This window comes from Kalmanozyma brasiliensis (genome assembly GCF_000497045.1).
Source record: "Kalmanozyma brasiliensis GHG001 unplaced genomic scaffold PSEUBRA_SCAF5, whole genome shotgun sequence".
NCBI lineage: Eukaryota > Fungi > Basidiomycota > Ustilaginomycetes > Ustilaginales > Kalmanozyma > Kalmanozyma brasiliensis.
The window spans coordinates 643,614-665,688 of NW_015961988.1; the positions used below are offsets into that span (position 1 = coordinate 643,614).

Here is a 22,075-nt window from a genome sequence, read left to right on the forward strand (position 1 = left end):
TGAAGTCGAGTCTGTGGTTGCGAGCGGGAGAATAATGTACAGTGCGGCACGTCCGTGTGCTGTGGATGCGTGCGGCGATAGGATGCGAAAGGAGACGAGAGGAGGTTCCGTTGAGTGGCTTAGTGCTCGAGGAAGCGGACGTCGCCTCGCTTTGGCTCTGTTGTCGTGAAGCAAGGAGGAGCAGAAATACCATCAGTCGCTGCTCTTCTGTCGATAGTTGAACCATTGACGTTGCCAGATCCCTATGCCGTTGGATCGAGATCGTTGCTGATTCGTGATACTCACTGACGATCGGATGCAACTGCGCCATGTAGATGATGAACCACATGAGGTACATGCATGTCAATGCTAGCGTCACCGATGTGCGGATCAGTCTGTAGCAGAGAAACGAGCAAGAAGCAGAGCAGAGCATCAGCATACGATGCCTAGCGAGAGAGAGAGAAGTATCCAGAGGACGAAGCACCTACACTTGATTTGGCCCCTTGGGTGTTGTGACCCAAACGGCGCTGCTCGCCCCCGCGGCGATGAGGAACACCCAAATGACTGTCCAGCCCGACATCTTGACTCTATGTGTGCACTTGTCGTACGGCGCAACGTGGGAATTCCGACTCTCGTGCGCTGCGGGGCGGTGATGCGACGAAGGAAGGGAGTGATGGCAGAGATGGTGTGGTTGACAGGGGCTGTCGAGGTGTGATAAAGTTGAAGTGTGAGTGCGTGCGTTGCAGCTTTGACGCGCATCGGGAGCCGATTCGCAACCAGAAAAGGGGAGAGGGCTGGCTTGTGCGTGGGTTGTCAGCCAAATCCGCTGCGCATCTTTTTGCTGCAGCACGACGTAGCCTCTGCCGAAGATTCGCCGTGGAGGTTGGTTCCGCTCATCAGACCTTGACCCACTCCTCTCTGCTGCTTTCTTCTCTCACTACCACGATCATCGTCGAACTGAAGACTGATCACCCCTCAATTCGACTTCAACATGGCCTCTCACTCGCACCTCGGCGGCGCCGCCGACATGGCCAACGTCAACATCCCCTACAGCACGCCCAGCACCCCTCATCCGCAGCACCAGGTCGGCTGGATCGGTCTCGGCAACATGGGCATCAAGATGGCAGCCAACTTGGCCAAGCACATGCGCGAAATGTCGCCTCCGCTCCCGCCTCTGCTCGTCTACAACCGCACCCCCTCGAAAGCCCAGGCGCTGGAAAAGGAGCTGTCCGGGCTGGTGAAAGCCGTCGACTCGGTCGAAGCCATCGGTACGCGCTGCGATCTCATCTTCACCTCTCTCTCGGACGACGATGCTGCCGAATCGATCTACGATGCTCTCCTCCAAGCCGAAGAGAAGCGCGTGGGTAAGCATGCTCAGGAGCGAATCAGTTCCGGCTTCTCGACGCTTCTCGTGGACACCTCCACCCTTTACCCCGCAACCACCGGCAAGCTCGAACGCAAGATCTCCGCCCTGCCCAAACGTCACTTTGTCGCCGCGCCCGCCTTTGGGCCTCCACCCATGGCCGCGACGGCCAAGCTAGTCTTCGCCGTCGCTGGCCCGTACAACTCGAAAAAGTTCGCCTCGCAATTCCTCGTCCCGGCGATGGGACGCAAAATCATGGACTTCGGCTCCAACCCCGAACGCGCTGCGTCATTCAAACTCATCGGCAACAGCATCATCGTCTCGACCATCGAGATGCTCTCCGAGACCATGACTTTGGCGGACAAAACCGGCGTTGGAAGCGATCGCGTCTACGAGTGGTTGCAAGAATTCTACCCCGCCCCCTCCGCATTGGGCTACGGCAAGAAGATCCTCGATAGCAATTTTCAGGGTGAAAATGGGTTCACGTTGAATGGTGGCATCAAGGATGCGAGTCACATTATCAAGTTGGGCGAAAGTGTGGATTGTCCTTTGCCGATCATCGAGTTGGCTCGACAGCATATGGTTAGTGCCAGGGCGATCGGTGGCGCGAATTTGGATTGGAGCAGTTTGAGCGCCGGCTTTAGGGTCACGGCGGGGGTGGAACCGTTTGAGAAGAAGGAGATGCTCAAAAAGTGGGCTCAGGAGGAGGGGAAGCAGGGCGGTCCGTCGTCCTAGTCCTCAACCTCAATACATTCATTCTGTTCCGAACCGAGGCTGTGGATCATGTGTGTGATTGACAAACGAGTGCAGAAAAGCTAGGCGTACATGAGGGACGACAAACATGCTGAATCAGAAAAGTGCAGATGGTGTGGATGGACCGGCTCAAGCTGCGGTCGCCTGCGTCGCCTGGGTTGCCGGGGCGGAAGCGTTCCACAGCTTGTCCTTAGCGCCGACCTTGATGTCTCCGTACGCCTCGTCCTGCTGGAGCTTGACGCAGTCCTTGGTGCCCAGCACGAGCATCTCGAAGAAGAACCCGGCGGCGGCACGACGCGATGCGTTGGTCGAGATCTTTTGGAACGACAGCTTCTTCTCCTCCGCCTCATCGAGTTCGACGAAGCGCGACTCCTCCTCGGTAGTGGGGGAGAGCTGCGAGCGGACGACGCGGAGGGCGCGGACGGTGCTCTTAGCCCAACCCTTGGTGGAGGCTTCTGCGTCCTCCGAGGCACGCAGTTGCGAGGCGGCCTCTTCGTTGGCGTTCGACTCTTCCGTGGGTCGGACGTCGAAGACCGCCAAAGGGTTCGTCGAGCTCACAGCCATCGAGTCGACCCCGTCGTCCGCTTCGGGCGTCGACATCCTCGACAGTGCAGGCAGACGACCCGTCACATCTCCCTCCGCATCGGCTTCCAACTCGGCCCGACTCTTGCGCGACGACCTTCGCAGCCCCTCATCGAGGTCCATGCCAGGCACGTCAAATCCTCCATCGCCAAAATCAAACCCAGACTGGTCCATGTCCATCCCGCCAAAGCCAACACTATCCCTCCCTGCCTCGGCACGACGCGCAACACCCATATCGTCGTACATGTCCTCGCCCAGTCGCGCACGCTTGTTCGGCCCCTCCTCCTCGCCCAACGCCGCCGCCCGTCGTCGTCGCATCGCACCCAGGTCAAAGGTGAACATCTCGCTCAGCTCGCTCGTCAGACCGGCGGGACCAATGAACTGTGCGCTCTTGTCCTTGTTGGAGGGGTCGGCGAAGGGCATAAAGTGCGCAAAGGGGTCTTCGCGGATGGTGAGCAGTCGGAGGTAGGCACGCGAGCGAGGCAGGTAGCTTTGCTCGGCGAGGATGTCAGAGAGGTTGGCGGCTTGGCCGACGCCTTGGCTGAGACCCTGGCTGAGACCGCCGAGTTGGGCGTCGGGCAGCTCGGTGCGCGCGTCGACGATCTGCTTGCGCGCTTTGGCCTGGCGGGTGGCCGCTTCGTCTGCTTGGCGCTGTTGGGCGACATCGCGGATGCGCGCGGCGGTACGCGGGGTCATGTCGGCCATAGCGAGGGCCATGCTGTGGTCGCCAGGTGGCGGTGTGACTTGGCGATCAAGATCCATGGGTGCATCGAGACCGAGATCGAGCCCGTCATCGCCCAATCCGAGGTCGAGCCCGTCGCCGCCGAGGTCAAAGTCGGGCATGCCGATGCTGGGCGCCTGCGAGCCGCCGGCCGAGCCAAGCGTGATGTCGTTGTCCATGCCGAGGTTGAGCATCGATGCTACCGATTGACGACCTGCTTCGCTGGGAGCGTCACGACCGACACCGATGCTGAGCGAGTCATCTTCCGGAAGAGGATCGCCGTTCTCGTCGACGAGCTGACCAGCTTCGTTTCGGCGACCCTCGACGTCGGGCAGATCGTCCTCGAGACCGAGATCGAGGCCTCCATCTGGGTCAAAGTCCTGCGAGTGGATGCCGTCGATGCCGGAAGAGACATCGAAAGCGTCATCGAAGGCACTGTAGTCCACGGTCGGGAGGGTGATGTCGGCGGCGCGTGCGGTGTATGCAGTCGGGTTGTCGGCGAGCTTCTTGGCCTTCTTGGCAGCGAGCTTCTCAAAGTCGATGTCGTAGTCATTCATCGCCTGGTCGGGGAGCAGGATGTCGAGGTCGGTGCGGATGTCGGGGAGCGTGATGGCGTTTCTCGAAATGTTGAGCTGGTCGCTGGTCATGTCGACGGCACCGGAGCGGAAGGCCATCTTGATCTTGAGCAGCGCTTCGTTGCAGTCTTCGAGGAGATATTTTGCTTTGCGCGAGTAGATGCGGACGACACCGAGCAGGAGCTGACCCGAAAGACGGAGCGCCATGGGGACGACTTCCTGGCCCATGATGGCACTGACACTCTTTTCGATGTTGGTCTGGAGGAATTGCGTCTTGCTGATCTTGCGCTCCCAGTGCGCAGCGAGCCAGACACGAGCCAGCGGCCCGCGCTTGGCAAGGATGACGTCGCTATAGAACATGGCGGAGATGCTAGAGTGCGATTGTGGAGGTGATTGCGGGTATCAAAGGTGGTAGAACAGGATCGATGCGACGATCTCGGTGCTGAAGGATGGCTTTGGAAGCGCTACTGACGAAGTTGCGTTCGTCTAGAGCCGATTGTGATGACTCTGTCTTAGATTCGTTGGTCAGAGGCTGCTCGTCCCGAAGGTTGGACGATCTGCCAGCCTTGAGGGATGCGTCGCCGATGCCGCCTGCGCTTCGTGGATAGCGAGTAGGGAATTTGGAGTCGTGCCTTTCTATGGGATGCAACCAGATTGTAGAAGTGGGTAAGACTGGTCGAGAAAGGAGAGGATGGTGGAAGAGACAGCGATGGAAGCGATAGGCTGAATCACTGGATGGATGGATAGAAGGCCAAGGCTGCAGGCGCAGGTGGAAATGCGAGAGCGGATGCGGATGTCTCGCGAAATTGCACGACACGAGAGGCAAAAGCGTGTGCGCGTTTGGGTGGAGCGTGGGAGCAGAGCAAGAGAGTCAGCGCCTAACTTCTACTTGGGCTGAGCCTGGAATTTCTCTCGATTTTGGCTCAGCCGCGTCTACCAGCCTACTCAACGCGACGGACCCTTCTGTGACTCCAGCTCGCCGACGAAGCGTTAGATGGCGCAGGATCTTGATCGAGATTGGGGCAAAGGAGGCCATCTGTGGTGGTGTCACTCAAGCTCACGCTTTGCCAGCACACACGCTGCTGCTCACACATAAGCTTCGCCTCTGGCTTTGGGTTGGTGTGTGTGTCACGCTGTCACGGTAGATCCGACGGTGTTCTCACGGTCAAGCTTTGCTTTCTCACGATCCACAAAGCTTGTTGGCGATGCAGACGAGTTGTAGGAGACGCATCGTCGCTCCACTTGCCGATATCATCTGTCGCCTCCGCTCGAAAGCGGAACAGCCGATGACGCAAGGCCAGACACGGGCTTGACAGATCTGTCATCAGCACGGAAGAGCCTTGAGTGTGTTCCGGGCCACACGTTTGAGCACCACGGTTGAAAGTAATGTCCATTGTAATGTCCTGATGGTGAGAGAAGATGTCATACCAGTGGAGGCATCATGCCTGCTGCGCCTTCATCCGGGGAGCCGGTGATCGGTCCTGAAAGGGCGCCATGGACCTAGCACCTTGGGAGATGCCATTAGGAGGGCCTGCATACGAGTCGATCGGATTGCGGTTGCCAGCGCGTGCTCTGGCCATGTTCTGGGAGAGCAGCGTCGCTTTCGGCAGATCCGGCATCGGAGGCATCGTACGAGTCGAGCCGCGAGGAGGTCCCATGTCCGGACGGCTGTTGGACCGGCTGCCTTGGGGACGAGCTGAGCCCTGACCGTCTGCCCTGTTGTCGCTTCGGCGGTCACGATGCGATCGACTGCGTTGATCCTCGACAGGCGGCCTCGACCGCGATTGGCCTCTGTCTTGAGAAAGGCGCCTGTTGGTCGGAGGCGGTGCCTGCACGATCGGCATGGGTCCTGGTCGTCTTTGACCGGGCATAAGTGCAGCGGGGACAGTCCTGGTGTTGGTCTGCGCAACCGCATCGACAGTCGAGGTCGGGACGATGATGACACGGTCCGGGCCCGACACACGCACAGCCTGGTATCCATCGCTTTGGGAAGGTCTCGCCAGCGGATAGACGCTCGGCTTGGAAGACCTGCTCTTGCTTGATCGCGAGCGAGCCTCCTCCTTGTCCTGCAGTGTAGCTGTGGACGAGTTCCAGTTGCGCTCATCTGCCTCTGCCTTGGATGAAGTGCGCGCCTGCTTGGGCCGTGACTTGGCGGCTTTGGGCGTGGGTCGAGGGAGGGGAGGGGGTGCGTGGAACGATTCGGAGCTGCTGCCCGCCTGTTCAAGCCTCGGATAGCCCGTCTTGCCATTGCGCTCCGAGTGCGTTGGCGTTCGGAAGGCCACCTTCCGCGCCTGTCGCTCGCTGCTCTTGCGTGCTTCAGGCGCGTCGACAAAGTGCTGATCGCTCGACGATCGCGGCGAAGGCTTGGAAAGGCGATTGTCTGACTTGGTCCGGCGTCCGACTGGCTCAGCGCGACGCCTCTGTGCATCGGTTGCGGGATCACTGCGAGTCCGGTCGCGGGTCAACGACGATCTCAATGGAGCTCGAGGCTCTTTGTCGTAAGAGGTTGCCTTGGACGATCGCTGGTCCGATGATGTGGCTTTCGAGTCATTCTTGTCGTCGCCAGCTGGTGCCTCGCTCTTGAGAGGCACGCCCAACAGCACCGAGAAGAAGCCAGGGCTGTCCTTTTTGGGTACTTGCGCCATGTTGTATGATGAAGGTGATCACGAAGACATGAAACGGCTGTGAATCGATCTTGCTCGATGCTGTTGTCGGACCGGTTCTCTAGGCTGCAAAGGCGTCGACAAGGTGGTCTCGACGGGATCTGATGTAGTTGGTTCGGAAGGAACAAGAAGGGAATCTGCTCGACTTGAGGATGTTGCTCCGATTCCAAGACCTTGCGACATCCGAAGGACGAAGAGACACACTAGCGATGATTGCTGACGTCGATCGGGAACCGTTTCGGAAACGTGCGCCTTCTTGGCCGACAAAGTGGTGACAAAGGCGGAGAAGAATGTATTCTGCATGATGGAGCCCAAATTAGGGTCTGGTGCGCGACCTTGTGAATCCATTCACATCGCGAGGCTTGGCAATAATGAATCGATTGCAACGGCTCTAGCCCATCATCAAGAGCGCGCGAAACAACGGTTCGCCTCCGCTTTGCCGTGGGTATCGGGTTGGCTGAAGCGTGCGCGCAAGACGAGATAGGTTCGGAGACTCGGCGGAGACCAGCCTTCCCAGCCTTCCCCGCAAACGGATCTGAGGCTTGGTGCAAAATTTTCTCAGAGGAATGAATCTGCCTCGCGAGTTTCAGCGTTCGGTCCGGCGGCTGTCCTGCGATGCGAAGGGGTCTGATTGATTGATTGATTGACTGGCTGCTTGACTCGTTTGGGAGGCATCATCCGAGGTGAAACAGATTCAGCGCCAGTCTTTTTGGTCTGCAACGCCATGGCGAGCCGAGAAATGTGAGAAGTCGAGTTGGCTTCTGCGCTGTGAAGCGGCATCATGACGCACAAAGGAGCGTTAATTTTGGACTCTAAAATCTCGCGATTTCGAGTCAGGGATCGCGAGCCTGTCTTGGCTGTTCGTCAACCTTGAAATGACGTTTTTTAGGTTTGGTTCTCGCTATCATCATTGATGGTCTAACACAGTGGCCCAAAACAGCGTTTCATGCCCCTTTCTTCGAGCCAGGAGACGCCAAGCTTCGACCTGCAGCACCCTGCCTACTCTCTCTGGGCAGTAGTGGGTGATCGCGAGCTGCAGTATCCTTCTATGATCGTGCCATGCCGAAGTTGTATGGTCGATGTGTAGAAATGTGGTGGAATTTTCGCGCCTCTTTTTCTGTCAGCTTTTCCGTTCCGAGTTCAAACGGGTCCCGTTGCAAGCAAAAGCATGTCTACCGCACGAATTGACAGTGTGGAAGTAGGCAATGGCTGTTCAAGCGGTCCTCCGACGTGGTCTACACCGTTCGAGAGCACACACAAGCAGCAAGCCGCGAGAAGCAGAATGTTGCTCTGAAGCGCTCCCGTGGTGTCGAGCATGATCGATATCGATGCGAGCAAAAGCGATCGAATCGGCACAATGGCCGATTGTTTTTTCTCTCTCCACGTGACAGGCATCGCGGCTGCGCGTCTGACAGGCCTCGGCAATCTAACGAGCAGCAAACGAGCGGTTTATCCTGGACCCTGAACTGCATCGAGCGCAACAACACTTGGCAGCCAGCATCAGCCACTCAGAGGCCAATGCTGTAACGTGTGACAGACCCAGCTGTCATGGGGGACGGACAGAACGCGTTCAGTATGACGATGTCCCACACAGCTGCGGCCGTGCTCGGATGGAAGAAATCGGGCGTTGACAACCAAGAGGCGAGGAGTGTGACTGTAGAGAGCAGAAGAGGCATCATGCATGTGAATTTCACTTGCAGACCTTTTCCGTGATCGCATCTCATCTTGGACGTCTCCATCTGTCCCTTACACCTTGGTCACCGTCGACGCCACGCAATGTACGGAAGATCGCTAGAAGGATCCGGGGCAGTCCAAGACGCTGCAAGTCGCATCACCGGTCTGTTCTTGGAAAAGCAAGCGGTTCGGGCTTGAGCTGCTCGAACCCCGGGGTTGAGGTCCAGCTGTCGCCGGCTGCTCAGTGCATTTTGTGCTCTGACGCACAAATTCGAGTCTCCGCTCGGCTGTAGCTGGCTTTTTTCGTATTTCTACGAAATCACATGAATTCTGCCATTTCGATCTGTGCGACTGTGATCCTGCGGTGTGATGGTGGTGCTGCTTCTACTGTGGTGACGACTGAAGCTGTATTTGCAGTTCAGACGCACTCCTTTGCGTTCGTCACACTCCTCACCGTCTCGACGCGAAACAGCACATACCTCAAGCGGCGGGATGCGGGCTGGCATCGACAAGACTCAGAGCTGGGTCTCTTGCTGCCGAAGCTGGACTCGATGTCAAGCCAGTACAAGGTCGATCTCTTTCATAGCACGCACGCAAGACAAATCGTAAGGGGGCAGCGCGAGAAGGAGCGAAAGCAGGAGCAGCTGCTAAAAGAACCCTGCGCGATGGAAAAGGGTTCCTCCTTGTTTGTGAGTGGATCGACCTCGCCTTGTTTGGTTGCTAGCAAAGCCGTGTTTGGCTTCGACCTTGGCCTGGGCTGCGCTGCTGTTCTGTGTGTGATCCCGACATTCGGGTCAAGTGGCCCTTCCGCTTGCCAACAGCGCAGATTGTCTCATCCCACTGCAGATCGCCGCTTGTCGTCTAACTTTCTGACAGGCCGAGATGTCTGTGCGGCCACGATGCAGTCTTTGTATGCAGCGCCCTTCCCGCATGCTCGCTCTTGTTCTTTTTAGTGTGTTGTGTTTTTTCATTTTCCTTTCTGCATCTTTTTGACCGAGGCCAGCAGGTCAGCTTGGACATGCCCCGTCGGTTGACGGTCGTCTCGTGCGATGTGGTTGTGACATGTGTATCCTAGTGCGCTCCTCCATGATTCTCGAGCTTGTAGCTGCGACAGCCTCTGCGCACTGTACCAGCGAGAGGCGGTCACGACCCACCGCAGCAGCGGCTAAGTTAACCCTTTTTCTCTTTTCGTTTGGTCGTGTCTTGGTCGCCTCCTGGTCCGATGCGCCTTTCCCGTGGGATCCATCGGCGCTTGTCTGACTGCCTGTATTCACTGATCCAGACCCTTTGTACCAAGTTCTTTCTCGAAGACGCAAGTGAAGGCGATTGTTTGCTCAGTCTTTCCACCAAGTCAAGCCAAGCCTTGCCAACGGCCTGTCTCGAATTCACTTGTCGACTCGTATCTCCCTTTTTACAGGTCAGGTTCTAGACAGCTTCGTCTCATCTGCGCAACTCAGCTTCGCTTTGATCTACACAGCAGCCTCGAGTGCTGACTGGCAGGCCTGAGAATGCGAAACTGGGAGATTGGTGAGCGTGAGACTGCGCCAATAGCATTTCATTTCGCCGCCTTCCTGCAGCACAGCCAGCCAGCCAGCTGCGGTCATTGTTTTTGTCTCGATGTTTTTTCGTTTATTGATTTATTTACTTATTTATTTTCTGACTGGAGCAGCTGAGTCTTGGTCTGAGTGGAAAAAGGTTGACAGCCTCTGTGTGTCTGTTGTGATTGTCGAGCCTCTCCTCCCTCTGACGCTCACAGCCCACCACAGAAAGCCACCCTGCTTCGATCCTCTCTCTTCATTCTGCGCCTCTCACTCGACCTTGATCTGCTTGCTCGCGCTCCTCCTTCTCTTCTCCATCATCGTCCTCATCACCACTCCACCACTCCACCTCTCCTCCTCTCCATCTCCTCTCCTCTCGTACTCCGGCTCGATATCTTCGTGCTCGACGCTCTTGCCGTGTCGTCTTGCACAACAAGCCGTTGTCTTCACAGCTGGACGTAGGAACCGAACGAGCTACGGGTTCTCTCAAGTGTCAAGATCAGGCCTGCTTCGTCTGCACCCACCCCAAACGGTCTACAGCGTCACCAGCTCGGAACGTATCTCTTCCCTTCGACTTCTCCCACCCCCCTGCATCGCATTGCCTGCTCGCCTATCTCATTTGCCCGCCTTAATCGACATCCGCATCTCCTCATCAAGCCTTTTGCCAGATCATCCCAAAAGCATCCCCATATACCTTTGCATACATTCGCATCAGCTCATCGCTGCGCCATTCATCAGCACGGTAGCAACGACCTTCTCACGACCCCAGCATACAGCTCCGCCTCTCCACACGCAAGCTTACTCTTCTCCGTCTACGGACATCGTCAGAGATAGATCAAAGCCCTCTCTTGCGCAATCTCATCTGTAGTAGCGCACAGCTTCCTTTTCACGCCTATAGCATCATCGATCCGACACCGATCCATGCGCTTCTCTCCCACATCAGCGCCAGTCCTCTAATTCGAGCCACGGGTCTTCTATCGAGACTTGAACAAGCCCTTTCTTCATCCTTGCAGCAATATGGCTCAGCCCTCAGTAAGAGTGAGTACTTGTTCCCGTACATCTCGTACCTGCCTCTCCACTCATCCTGACTGACACGCTGAACCATTGATCATCTCTTCTGGCTACGTTGCCTCCCCTCGACCTGTGCAGCAGCACAACGTGACCAGGTCACGCATCGCTCGACCCGGGGGAATCCCGGCTTCCCGTAGCGGCGACCGCATCCACCTCACAGAGGCTGCCTCTTCCAGCCACCTCGCAAAAGCCAAAGGGCCAAAACAGATCGGCGTCGTTGCCGCTGCTGCAGGTGGCAAGCTTCGAGCCGACTCTTCGAAAGCCATGCCACAGCGTGCTGCCCTCTCCGACGTCAGCAACCGTGTTGGCGCCGTCCGAGGCAATGCTAACGTCGATGGCGCCGTCAAGCTGGCGCCCGGCCAGCAAGGCCTGCGTGTCCAGCACACCAAAAGCATGACTCGTCTCCGCGATGCGCGATCCCGATCCACAACAGAGGAAAGGCTTCCAGGGCCCACCCGATCGCTCTCGGAGCAGCACGATCTCGCATCCGGCGGCGTACAGTCCATGGAGGTGGAAGCGCCTCGACTGCTCCCTCCCTTCCAGAGCTCCGCCTCGATCAAAGCAGGCATCCAGAACGGCGCAAGCAGCAGCAAGTTGCAAGAGGATGCCGAGATCGAAGATCTCGCCGCTGCGCACGACGATGATGTCGACGAGGACGACATGTCGGATGTCCACTCGACCACGGACAGCGATGACGATACGGGAGAAGATGTCGATGTTGACCACGGAAGCTGGCTCGAGTCCGAGAGGCTCGACGCTGGGGCAAGACCCGAGAGCGTCACCTCGGCAGAAGACGGTGACCTGCTCGACTTCAACATCGACCCGGAAGGTCTCGTCTCATTGCATCCGGAGCTGGAAGAAGCGGCGCGACGCAAAGTGGCCTTGATCAAGTCCCGATACCAGGAGGAAGTCATTGCGCCTCGCGCCGCACGCGCGCAGCTGCAACGAGCCGAACAGGTGGCCCTTGGTCAGCTCACTGCCGACCTCGCCGCACACGAGGATGAACTGATCGCCATGGGCCTCGACCCGGAAGAGGTGCGCGACACCAGCATGGTCGCAGAGTACGCCACCGAGATTTTTGGCTACATGGCGCGATGCGAGCGAGAGACCATGGCAAACCCCAACTATATGGAGTTCCAGAGCGAGATCCACTGGCACATGCGCGCGACGCTCGTCGACTGGCTGCTGCAGGTCCACATGCGCTACCACATGCTACCGGAGACGCTCTGGATCGCCATCAACATTGTCGACCGCTTCCTCAGCGTCCGTGTCGTCAGCCTCGCCAAGCTGCAGCTCGTCGGTGTCACCGCCATGTTCATCGCCGCCAAGTACGAGGAGATTCTCGCTCCTAGCGTCAAGGAGTTCGTCTACATGACCGAAGGCGGCTACTCGCAGGAAGAGATCCTCAAGGGCGAGCGCATCATCCTCTCGACGCTCGACTTTAACGTCTCGTCCTACTGCTCGCCCTACTCGTGGGTGCGAAAGATCTCCAAGGCGGACGACTACGACATCCGCACGCGCACGCTGTCCAAGTTCCTGATGGAGCTCGCGTTGCTCGACCACCGCTTCCTGCGTGCTCGCCCTAGCCTGATCGCGGCTGTTGGCATGTTCTTGGCCAAGAAGATGCTCGGAGGCGAGTGGGACGATGCCTTTGTCTACTACTCTGACTTCACCGAGGAGCAGCTGGTGCCTGGCGCGAACCTGTTGCTGGAGCGCTTGCTGGACCCCGGCTTCGAGGAGCAGTTCGTCTACCGCAAGTACGCCAACAAGAAGTTCCTCAAGGCGAGTGTCTTTGCGCGCGACTGGGCCTACCAGAACCACAGCGCACTGCTCGCTGCCGCCGCCGCCGCCGCTGCGGCAGCTCAGTCCCAGTAGACGTTCTGCCCTTTCTCGACATCGATTTTCCGTTCGTACTTGGCGACAGGGAGGAACACAGCCGCGAATCTGCATAGCTGAGGTGGCACCCACATTCTTTTAGTTCTATCATTTGTTACGTCCAACTGCTCACCTCAGTCTCGCAGCTCATCATCTCCTTGTCTCAAGTAGGACAGGGCGCCCTTGCATCCGACGCACGACGAGGCCTCTACTGAGGTCGCTCGGTACTTCCCTCTGCATACCCTTTCTACCGACGTCGCTGCGTCTTCGCATATCCCTTGATGCTTATCATGCTTTCGTACTTCGACTTCTTGGTCTGTGTCCGCTTCATACCTCACGTTGTTACGCCCGTCCGTCATCGTTTGTCGGCCAGTTACATTTTCATCTGATCGTGATCATTCATGTTTGATACTCTGTGTAGGAGACTGAAGACGGTGAGGATGCGTGATGGGAGATTGCGCGAGCGACGCACTGTTTACTTGCAAGGTGTGGTGTAGCTACTCGCACACTCGAAAAGGCGGCAAGGACCTGTGCGGGGCTGTCAAGCGTCAGAGCAAGGCCCGGGGAGATGCAAGGGGTCCGGCGTCTGGTCATGCACATCGCGCCCAGTTCGCACCCTGAATCTGCCCGCAGGATCCCATGTCACACAGATCTGCCTACGGCGGAAGCCATACTCTTGTCCGTCGGCTGTGATGCTCGAGCCTCGCATCAAGAGCATCTACCGATCGGCTAGACACAAACAGCAACTTGGCTCGGGCGGTCTGGCATGTGGTCTTCTCATTTCAGTGGCAGAGGAGGTCCAAGTGGCTTGGCTGCGTTTCAGCTGGCCTTCCCTGCTCGACCTCATTTGACACGGGGCGGCAGCGCCTTACTTTCGTGTCAGGACGAGTCGAGCCTAGCAAAGCATGAGGCTTCCAGCTGGACCCTGACAGCTTTGTTTCAGGGCCAGCGCCAAGCTGCCTTCGGTACGAGTCTCTTAGCGCTGCGGGCGGGCGTTAGCGTGTTAAACTCGTCATCTCGGTTTGCGTGTGCGGAGAAGACAGCGGTAGAGTCGGCTGGTCTCACCATATTCGTCGACGATTCGCCTCATCGAAATCGGGCAACCGTGCTGAGCATTTGAAAATGCGGCAGCAGCCAAGTTCAAATTTGCAAAAGCGCCATTTCCAGACGGAGAGCCTCGTATGCAGCTCGACAGCTTGCCTTGCAGTAAAAACGGACAGAGCAGCAGATGGCGACGACGCGCTGAGCCTTTCGCCGCTGCTGCTGCATGCAAATTGGATTTGGCTTTGGCCGGCTCATTTTCGCCTTTGGGTCGAGGCCACACGGCTGAGCCAGCCCAGCCCCTCTCCGCTTGGGTCGTCCGTCGGTCGTCGTCATTTCTCTGAACCCTCGAGCAATGCTCGCTTATATTCAGCTTTGTCTGCCCATCATCTTCCATCGCGTTGCAAGCAGGTGCTCAGCGTCATCCTTCTCTACTTCGCTGCTCAGCATCCGCCGCTTGCCTTCCAATCGTCATCACCACCACCTTCACTAGCCATCGCATATTCAGCATCTTATTACAGTAGCTCAGCTCGGCCCTTTCCGTCCCAGCAAGCCGCTTCATCGTCGACTCAGCCCATCCTTTGCTGTACATCTCTCATTTGCAGGCCATCAACTCCAACTCGCGCTCGTCGTCAAGACGCTCTGAATCGACTCGCAGAAGCATCCTGCCCCGTCATAGCAGCGTTGCTTCTTCGTCTCTGATCGCATCATCGTTGACAACGGCACACCGACTCAGCCTGTCCTTTGGCACATCGTGGCATCATTCTACAGCATCTGCTCGACGCCGTTTACAGAAGACTCTTTCTTGCTGCACCTGCTCTAGTGTGCCGCATCGTCCAAGCTGCTCGCGAAGCAAGCCTTCTGCTCTCGCACATCCTTGCCGCCGTCTCCTTCGACGGGTCGGAACCTGTTTGCACGCACCTCCAGCATCCATCTCTCCTTGGACCCGTCGCATACAACAAACACTGGCCATAGTCCGAGTGCGCTGCCAATACACGTCTGTCAGCATCTCTGCCAACAACCACAAGCGCTTCGGCGGAGCCACGGTCCACTTGTTCGCTCACCAGCATCGCATCCTCTCGCCTAGCATTTCGCTCCGCCCTTGCATCTCGATGCGCAGCTACTGATCCTTCGTGGCCTCCTACATTCGCTTCTCAGTCCGCAACTCTCTCCTTTCTGTCAATGGCTTTCGGCATCAAGTCGCTTTACCTCGCATTCGCATAGCATCTCGATCATATAGCACCAATACCACCCGCTCTGGTCCGTACGCATCTCCTTGCGTACGTGACCCCCTCCTCCAGCCGCGATGAGGGAATCCAACTTTTGCAATCCCGCCCAGAACAAGGCGAGCGTCTGCATTTCATCCGCCGTCTATGATCGCAGAGCCATCGACTGCACGGCAACGCTGCCGCTCATCAATTCGCTTAATCACCTTGCCTACCTCACCTCGACCTCACCACGCATCAGGGAGATGGTCACGCTCGATGGAGGTCTCGAACGTCTCATTCGCATCCTACGCACCGTACCAAAGACGCCATCTCCGCAGGTTCGTGCTTTCTCGATCAAGGAGATGCAGGCGGTGTGGAAGTGGAGTCTCGCTTTCCAGTGCGTCGTCAACATCGGCGTGCGTGGCAGCGAGAGCGTCCGAACCCGCGTCGTCGAGGCAGGCATGGTCCCCGTCACCATCCGTGTGCTCGAGTCCTATCTCCGAAGCATGGACAGGCTAAAAGACGAGCGACGCAAGGAGGCCTTGTTGCATCATCAACGTCACGAAGCACGTCGGGAGGACCGCTCGCATCGAGACCGAGCCGAGCCCGCCTCGATGTCCAACGCTCACCTTAACGCCGTCGACGAGGATCGCGCGCGGCGACATCACGCTTCGCACGACGCTCAAGCCGCACCACCTGCCGTCGATCACGAGACGTCTTACGCACCTGCAAACGCGCCATTAAATCCAACGCGCAGCGCCGAGACCCTACCAACAGCACACTATACGACCGCGCCTACACCACAGAATGCACCAATACACGCCAGCGCACAAGAACGTCTCCTTGCCGAGACACGACCCACCACGCCGCTCGAGGGTCCCGTCTCGACACGGCGTACATCTGTGTTCGCCGATATGGAAGCACAAAGCAGCGTGGACGGCTACCTCCCGCCTCAAGCCTCTCCGGTCCCTCTTGTCGATGCCAATCAAGCTCACCCTGGGATGCCCATGATCGACGCGATCGACCCTCTTTCGCTCGCATCCTCCGGCGGCGTTCCTGCTGTCGCGCCTGATGGCACACCCAGGGCGCTGAGCTCCGCGCAGGCTGGCAGCTCTGCCGAGGATCTGCGAAGTCATGCTGCCGAGGCAAGTGGCAGCGGATCCGACGGCGCCGAAGATGCCGAGATGTTTGCAGACGACGCCGACGACAGCGAAGTCGATGCAGTGCAGTCTTTTGCAGCGCGATCCAACGACTCGGAAGCTTTGCAGATCAACACTCAGAACCAGATGAGTGCCGACGACGACTTTGAAGACCGCCGCACTCCACGTCCTGCTCGCCGCGCACTCGCGCCGCTGTCTGGTCAGGATGCACCTTCGCGGTCCCCACAGAGCTTCATTACACCTAACAGGCCGACGAACACACACGCGCCGCCTCTTTTTGAACGACAAGACACCGTGCGGCCTTCGCGAGGCTTCGCCGCCGCTTCGGGCTCGCGGGACGTGGCCTCCACCAATGTGGCTCACACAGCGCTTGCGGCACAGATTGGTTCGCGAGACTCGACCCGCCAACGTGACTCGCTCCCTGATCGACAATCTTCAGCGGAGCAGTCGTTGCACAGCGAGCAGCAGGACATGCACGAACAGGCACAATTAGCTGCGTCACAACAGACACGCCACCAACACCATCAGCAGCAGCAGCATCATCACCACCACCATCACCATCACCATCATCATCACCATCAACATCAGCAGGATCAGCAGCAAGATGCACAGATGGCGCGCCAGGACGCCCGACAGCATCAGCACGCTGCTCCTCGTGATGAAGCACGTACTGCCACCCAGAGGACTACGCAGCCTCCTGCAGATGCAGCGGTGGCCCATCCAGCTGTTGTGCAACTGAGCAACCTGGCTGACACCAATGCGCGAGCAGGTATTGACGTTGTCTACCGTGAAGAAGAGGTTTTGCTCAGCCTTCAGCTGCTTGCCTATCTCTCGAAGTACGCACACGTCCGTATCCTGTTCCACTCGTCCGACTTCACCGGCGCATCGCTCACGGGTCCCCTTGACGTGCTCAACGAGGAGCTCGAGCAAGCCACCAAACGCAACAAGAGTTGGGATCCATCCGAACCTCCGCGCAGCAACGTCTTCTCCATCGCCGAAAAGTTCACGCTCCGATCCTCGCGCAGCTCTTCCAGCTACCCCGCGCCCCGCCTCTCCATGGAGATCCAGTACTGGGCTGGCGTGATCATGCGTAACGCGTGCCGCAAGGACGAATCGCGAGGCGGGATCCGCCAATGCGCCAACATGCTCTGTGGCAAGTGGGAGGAGTATCCTCGCGAATTCGCCAAGTGCCGCCGTTGCCGCAAAGCCAAATACTGCAGCAAGCAATGTCAGAGCAAAGGCTGGCAAATGGGTCATCGCTACTGGTGCAGTGCCAAAGCGGACGAAGGCGATGCCAAGGACAAGGAGCGCGAGAAGGCGAACGATGCTCAGCGAGCGGGACGCCACGAAGATGGCGACGGCACTGGACCTCATATTGTGCCAATGACCGCCCACGATGCTGGACACGCGGGCTTTGCAGGCGCACTTCCTACTGATGGAGGGGATGGGCTTCGTAATGCCAATGCGCAGCGACTCCCTCGCGCCGGCGAAATCGATCTCGACGATATGAACGACAACGATGTCAACCGAAGGCGGTGGCAAGCCGAAAACTCGGAGGCACACGTCACGCGTGATGGACGTAGTCGAGCCCGCAGCAATGCTCGCCCGAACATGGACCTGTCTGCAGGTGGTTCCACCCATGTGTCCGCCGCAGCATTCGGTACCCATCAGCATCGATCTGGTGGCGACGTGACGGCGGACGGCAATCCCATGGATGCGCATGCCCTTGCTGGGGCTCGACCCGGAAGCTCGTCGGAGATGCATCGTCTCGCACCCTCTGCATCATCGTCTGTAGACATGCTCGTAGACCCGAGGCATGTTGCCAGCGCTAGTGAGGCCGACGAGGCATGGGCCGGAGCTGCTGCCGGATCTGGCGCGATAGCGTCGGCGCCTTACTCGAACGTATCTGGCGTAGCTGGATCTGCATCGACTCCACGATGGTACGGCGCTGATCGTGGCGGTCTGGCGGACGGAAGCGTTGGTGCGTTTTCGTCCAACGCATCATCTCCTGCTCGAGCCTCGCATGTCGACAGCTCTGCTCAATCGTCTTCGCGAGGCGCTCGTCGCAGTGCGCTGCCTGGCTCTATGGGGCTGCCCTCGTCGATGCTACGCCAGGACCTGCGCGACCGAAGGGTCACGAGCCTCGCCAGTCTAGATACTGTCGATGGCTCCGACATTAGCGAGGACGAAACGGAGCGACGACTCGCTCAGACCCAGGGGATCCTTCCGGCCTTTGCCGCCGCCGCCGCTGCTGCAGGGCTTCGTGCTCGCGAGGGTGAAGCTCCTCCGCAAGCGCCTCAGCGGACAGACTTGGCAGGACGACCTCTGCCACCACCGGTCATCGCGTCTCAGAACGGCGAAGAGGACGAGCTGGCACTGGGCGGCCGCGCTACACCGGGCGTTGGTGGAGAGCAAGACTTTGCCACGGGCGAGATCGACCAGATGCTCGGCCACTGGGCCACGAGGAGGCCAGGTGGAATCGGCATGCAGCAACGACTGGCTGAAGTGCGTCCTGATCTACCTTCACCCGAGCGATCGCTGTCGCCCGAAGCCGTAGCCACGTACGGAGCGGATCCCTCTGAAGCGACCACGGGCGCTCGTTCGGATGACGAGGATCTCGGCGCCACGTCGAGAGCAGCTCGGTACGCAGGGCTGTACGGACAGGCGCCGTTCCAAGCCGGCATCGTGCGTGGCCAGACGCCGCAGCCGCACCATCGACTGCATCAGCAACGGTCTGCAAGCGGCTTCAGCCAGTTCGGTGCGCATGGACCGAGGTTCGGCTACGGCGAGTCGATGGGCGAGCCCTCGACGCTGCAGGGCTACAGACCATCGTCGATGGTGTCTTCTCCGCTCGCGCAGACGCCTGTGCGCCGTAACAGCGGACACCACCTCCATGAGGCGTCGACCAGCATCGTCAGCAACCTGGAGCACGCCGCGCAGAGTCTGAGGCATGTGAACCAGCGACCTGCCAGCAGTGCTAGCAGCTTAGCAGGTGGACATGCTTATGACGACGATGTGGCCATGACCAATGATGTCGCTTCGGATCAAGGGGCTGCTAGCTCCAGCCATTCCCGATTCGCGTCGTCAGAGGATGAGGTGCTGGACGACGGCGACGATCGCGATGATATCAGCATGGAGTTGTAGTGCTGCAGGCTGACATGCATGTAGGTGCATCGGAATATCATTATCTTTTTGGACGACTGCGTGGCGGCGTTGAGGTTGCGGAAGAGCTACGAAGGAGTGGTCAAGAGCGATCATGAGTGAGTGCAAGTGTGAGCGTAGAGGATTGAGGAGGAGACCTGCCACAGCTGACAGCGCTGTGCAAGCGGACCAGACACGTGCGCTTCTGCAACCCTGTTTTCTTTCGATGGCCCAAGTCCCAGCCGCACGGTCGCCGCAGAATTCACCGATAACCTACGCCGCGTTTCTTCTCATTCCAACCTTTCTCTCTTCCTACGACACAGACATCCATCCAGCATGCCGTCCAACGCAGCACCTGCTGCGGCACCGGCAGCCGATGGTGCCCAGCGCACCGACTGGAAGCGCACGCTCGGGCGCGCGCTCATCATGTACATTGGCGTCAATGCTGTCACCAACCCCAAATCGCCCGTTGCCGGCTACATCAACAAGCTCATGGGTCGCGAGTTCAGCGCGCCTACGCCTGCTGCCTCTTCCGCACCCGACTCAACATCGATCGCTGCTGGTCTCACGCCGTCCTCGGCAGTGGCGGGGATGCAAGTGCCCGAAGCAGCGCCGGTGAAGGGCCCGGCCAACGTCGCTTTGCCCGCGTGGAGCGACGATGCGCAGCTCGACTTCTATGTCTTTCTCTCTTCGAGCGTCGCGCCGGACGAGAAGCTGGTGCGAACGCAGGCGTCGGATCTGCTACCGGATAGCGGCCTTGAATTGGCGCCGCCCATTCCCTTCGATGCGTTCACAGATCTGCTGCAAGATCCGCTGCACGAGAGCAGGCGGGAAGAGGCCATCGCCTACCCTTCGAAGAAGGCAAAGGGCGAGCTGAAACCCTTGGCAGCGGTCAAATGGTCGAACATCCGCCTGGACGATCTTGGTCTGTCAAAGGATGTCGATCTGACGTTGCCGCTGGACGACGTGGCGAGAAGGCACAACGGGAGTATTTGGGCTGACTTTGTTGTCGCTCAGGCGGGTGTTTCGCCGAACCCGCAGGATGGGACGCATCAGCCGCTCGCAGCTTTCAGAACGAGGAAGTTGCTGACGAGGCTGATGCCCTTGAAGCGCAAGCGCAAGGAGAAGAACCTGTTCGACAAGGCCAATGCCACCCTCTCTTCCACTGAAACGGTTGCAGAAGAAGAGGAAGAGGAGGAGAAAGTCAAGATCGTCGGCCACTGGCACTCCAATCTAACCCTCGCGTTGGTGCAGGACAAGGGCGATGCTGGAATCCAACTCTCTCAACTTCCGCCCGCGCTGCTGCAGCACGTCAACGTCGTCCGCGAACCCTCGACGCGCAAGATGGTGGTTGCCCCACCTCCGGCCGACGCCCAAGCGAAAGCGGCCCTCGAAGCGCAGTACGCGGCGGGTCGACCACCCAACGTCCTCCGCTACCCCACTGTCTTCCCAAACGACTTCTGGCTGCTCAAAGACCACATGTACCCCCTCAACGAAACCGTCTCCGAGGTCCAACTCCATATCCGACTCTACCACCAGAGCTGGTTCAAGTTCCAAACGCTCGCTGCGCTTTCCGATAGCTTTGACAAGCAGGCCAGTGCGACGGGGAGCGAGATCGACATGTTCAAGACGATGTTGCTCGAGACGAACCCTTGGTTTTTGGCATTGACGATCATCGTGTCCATCCTGCATAGCGTGTTCGAGTTCCTCGCGTTCTCCAGCGACGTGAGGCATTGGAAGAACAAGGATGATCTGGCGGGCGTCAGTGTGGGGAGCATCGTCACCAACGTCGTGGTGCAGCTCATTATCACGCTGTATCTGTTGGACAATAACGAGGATACGAGCTGGATGATTCTGGCGGGGCAGGCGGTGGGCGTGCTGGTGGAGTGTTGGAAGCTCACCAAAGCTGTTACTGTCGGTATCGTCGCTGCTCCTGCCGGCTCATGGGTGCCGTATCGCCTCAAGATCTCGGACAAGCACGTGTTATCGGAGGAAGAGCGAAAGACGCAGGAGTTCGATCGACTCGCGTTCAAGTACACCGGTCTCGCCCTCGGCCCCGTTCTCGTGGGCTACACCATCTACTCGGCCCTCTACCAAACCCACCGTGGCTGGTGGAGCTTCACCATCACCACCGCCACTTCGTTCGTCTACGCCTTCGGCTTCGTCAGCCTCATTCCGCAGTTGATTGTCAACTACAAGCTCAAGAGCACTGCGGGCATGAACAGCAAGACGTTCGTGTACAAGATCCTGGGTACGTTTGTCGATGACATGTTTGCGTTTTGCATCAAGATGCCGACCCTGCACAGGCTGGCGTGCTTTAGGGACGATGTGGTGTTCTTCATTGCGCTGTACCAAAGGTGGATTTACGGGGTGGATCCGACGCGAAGGAACGAGTTCGGGCAGGTGTTGGAGAAGGGCGAGAAGGAGGGGAAGAAGGGGGATGGCGAGACGGAGGTAGAGAAGGAGACGGGAGCAAAGAGCTCGGCGTTGGAGGACAAGACGGCCGGTCTCAAGTCGAGAGCCAAGGAGGTGGCCAAGTAGCCAGTCATCATTCGATCTTCTCTCGCAGAACCAGATGGGTGCGCAACAGACTTCATTGACCGTCCTTGCGTGTGAGAGAGTGAGAGATACTGGATACTGGCTTTGTGTGTGTGCGTGTGTGCGTTTGTGTGTGTGTGTGCGTGTGTGTGTGTGTGTGTGTGTGTGTGTGTGTGTGTGTGTGTGTGTGTGT

General features: G+C 58.4%; 7 protein-coding genes across 7 annotated transcripts; 4 read left to right on the forward strand and 3 right to left on the reverse strand.

Moving 5' to 3' along the window:
- Positions 1-119: 119 nt before the first annotated feature.
- Positions 120-559, reverse strand: PSEUBRA_005286 (ATPase, V0 complex, subunit e1/e2; the record flags this gene model as incomplete). Its single annotated transcript, XM_016438740.1, has 3 exons — positions 120-157; positions 286-374; positions 468-559. 3 exons carry the CDS (start codon positions 557-559, stop codon positions 120-122), a joined length of 219 nt encoding a protein of 72 aa, XP_016290584.1.
- Positions 560-970: 411 nt separating this feature from the next.
- Positions 971-2,077, forward strand: PSEUBRA_005287 (6-phosphogluconate dehydrogenase, NADP-binding; the record flags this gene model as incomplete). The annotated part of the gene is made up of 1 exon (XM_016438719.1): positions 971-2,077. The coding sequence occupies one exon, from the start codon at positions 971-973 to the stop codon at positions 2,075-2,077; it is 1,107 nt and encodes a 368-aa protein (XP_016290585.1).
- A 147-nt stretch (positions 2,078-2,224) lies between these two features.
- PSEUBRA_005288 (Rad21/Rec8-like protein, N-terminal) lies at positions 2,225-4,333 on the reverse strand (the record flags this gene model as incomplete). The annotated part of the gene is made up of 1 exon (XM_016438729.1): positions 2,225-4,333. The coding sequence occupies one exon, from the start codon at positions 4,331-4,333 to the stop codon at positions 2,225-2,227; it is 2,109 nt and encodes a 702-aa protein (XP_016290586.1).
- Positions 4,334-5,412: 1,079 nt separating this feature from the next.
- PSEUBRA_005289 (uncharacterized protein) lies at positions 5,413-6,618 on the reverse strand (the record flags this gene model as incomplete). The annotated part of the gene is made up of 1 exon (XM_059465494.1): positions 5,413-6,618. One exon carries the CDS (start codon positions 6,616-6,618, stop codon positions 5,413-5,415), a length of 1,206 nt encoding a protein of 401 aa, XP_059321627.1.
- A 4,247-nt stretch (positions 6,619-10,865) lies between these two features.
- Positions 10,866-12,794, forward strand: PSEUBRA_005290 (Cyclin, N-terminal; the record flags this gene model as incomplete). Its single annotated transcript, XM_016438718.1, has 2 exons — positions 10,866-10,886; positions 10,998-12,794. The coding sequence occupies 2 exons, from the start codon at positions 10,866-10,868 to the stop codon at positions 12,792-12,794; spliced, it is 1,818 nt and encodes a 605-aa protein (XP_016290587.1).
- Positions 12,795-15,141: 2,347 nt separating this feature from the next.
- Positions 15,142-19,347, forward strand: PSEUBRA_005291 (Zinc finger, MYND-type; the record flags this gene model as incomplete). Its single annotated transcript, XM_059465495.1, has 1 exon — positions 15,142-19,347. One exon carries the CDS (start codon positions 15,142-15,144, stop codon positions 19,345-19,347), a length of 4,206 nt encoding a protein of 1,401 aa, XP_059321628.1.
- A 333-nt stretch (positions 19,348-19,680) lies between these two features.
- On the forward strand, positions 19,681-21,885 carry PSEUBRA_005292 (Cleft lip and palate transmembrane 1; the record flags this gene model as incomplete). Its single annotated transcript, XM_016438724.2, has 1 exon — positions 19,681-21,885. One exon carries the CDS (start codon positions 19,681-19,683, stop codon positions 21,883-21,885), a length of 2,205 nt encoding a protein of 734 aa, XP_016290588.2.
- Positions 21,886-22,075: the final 190 nt, after the last annotated feature.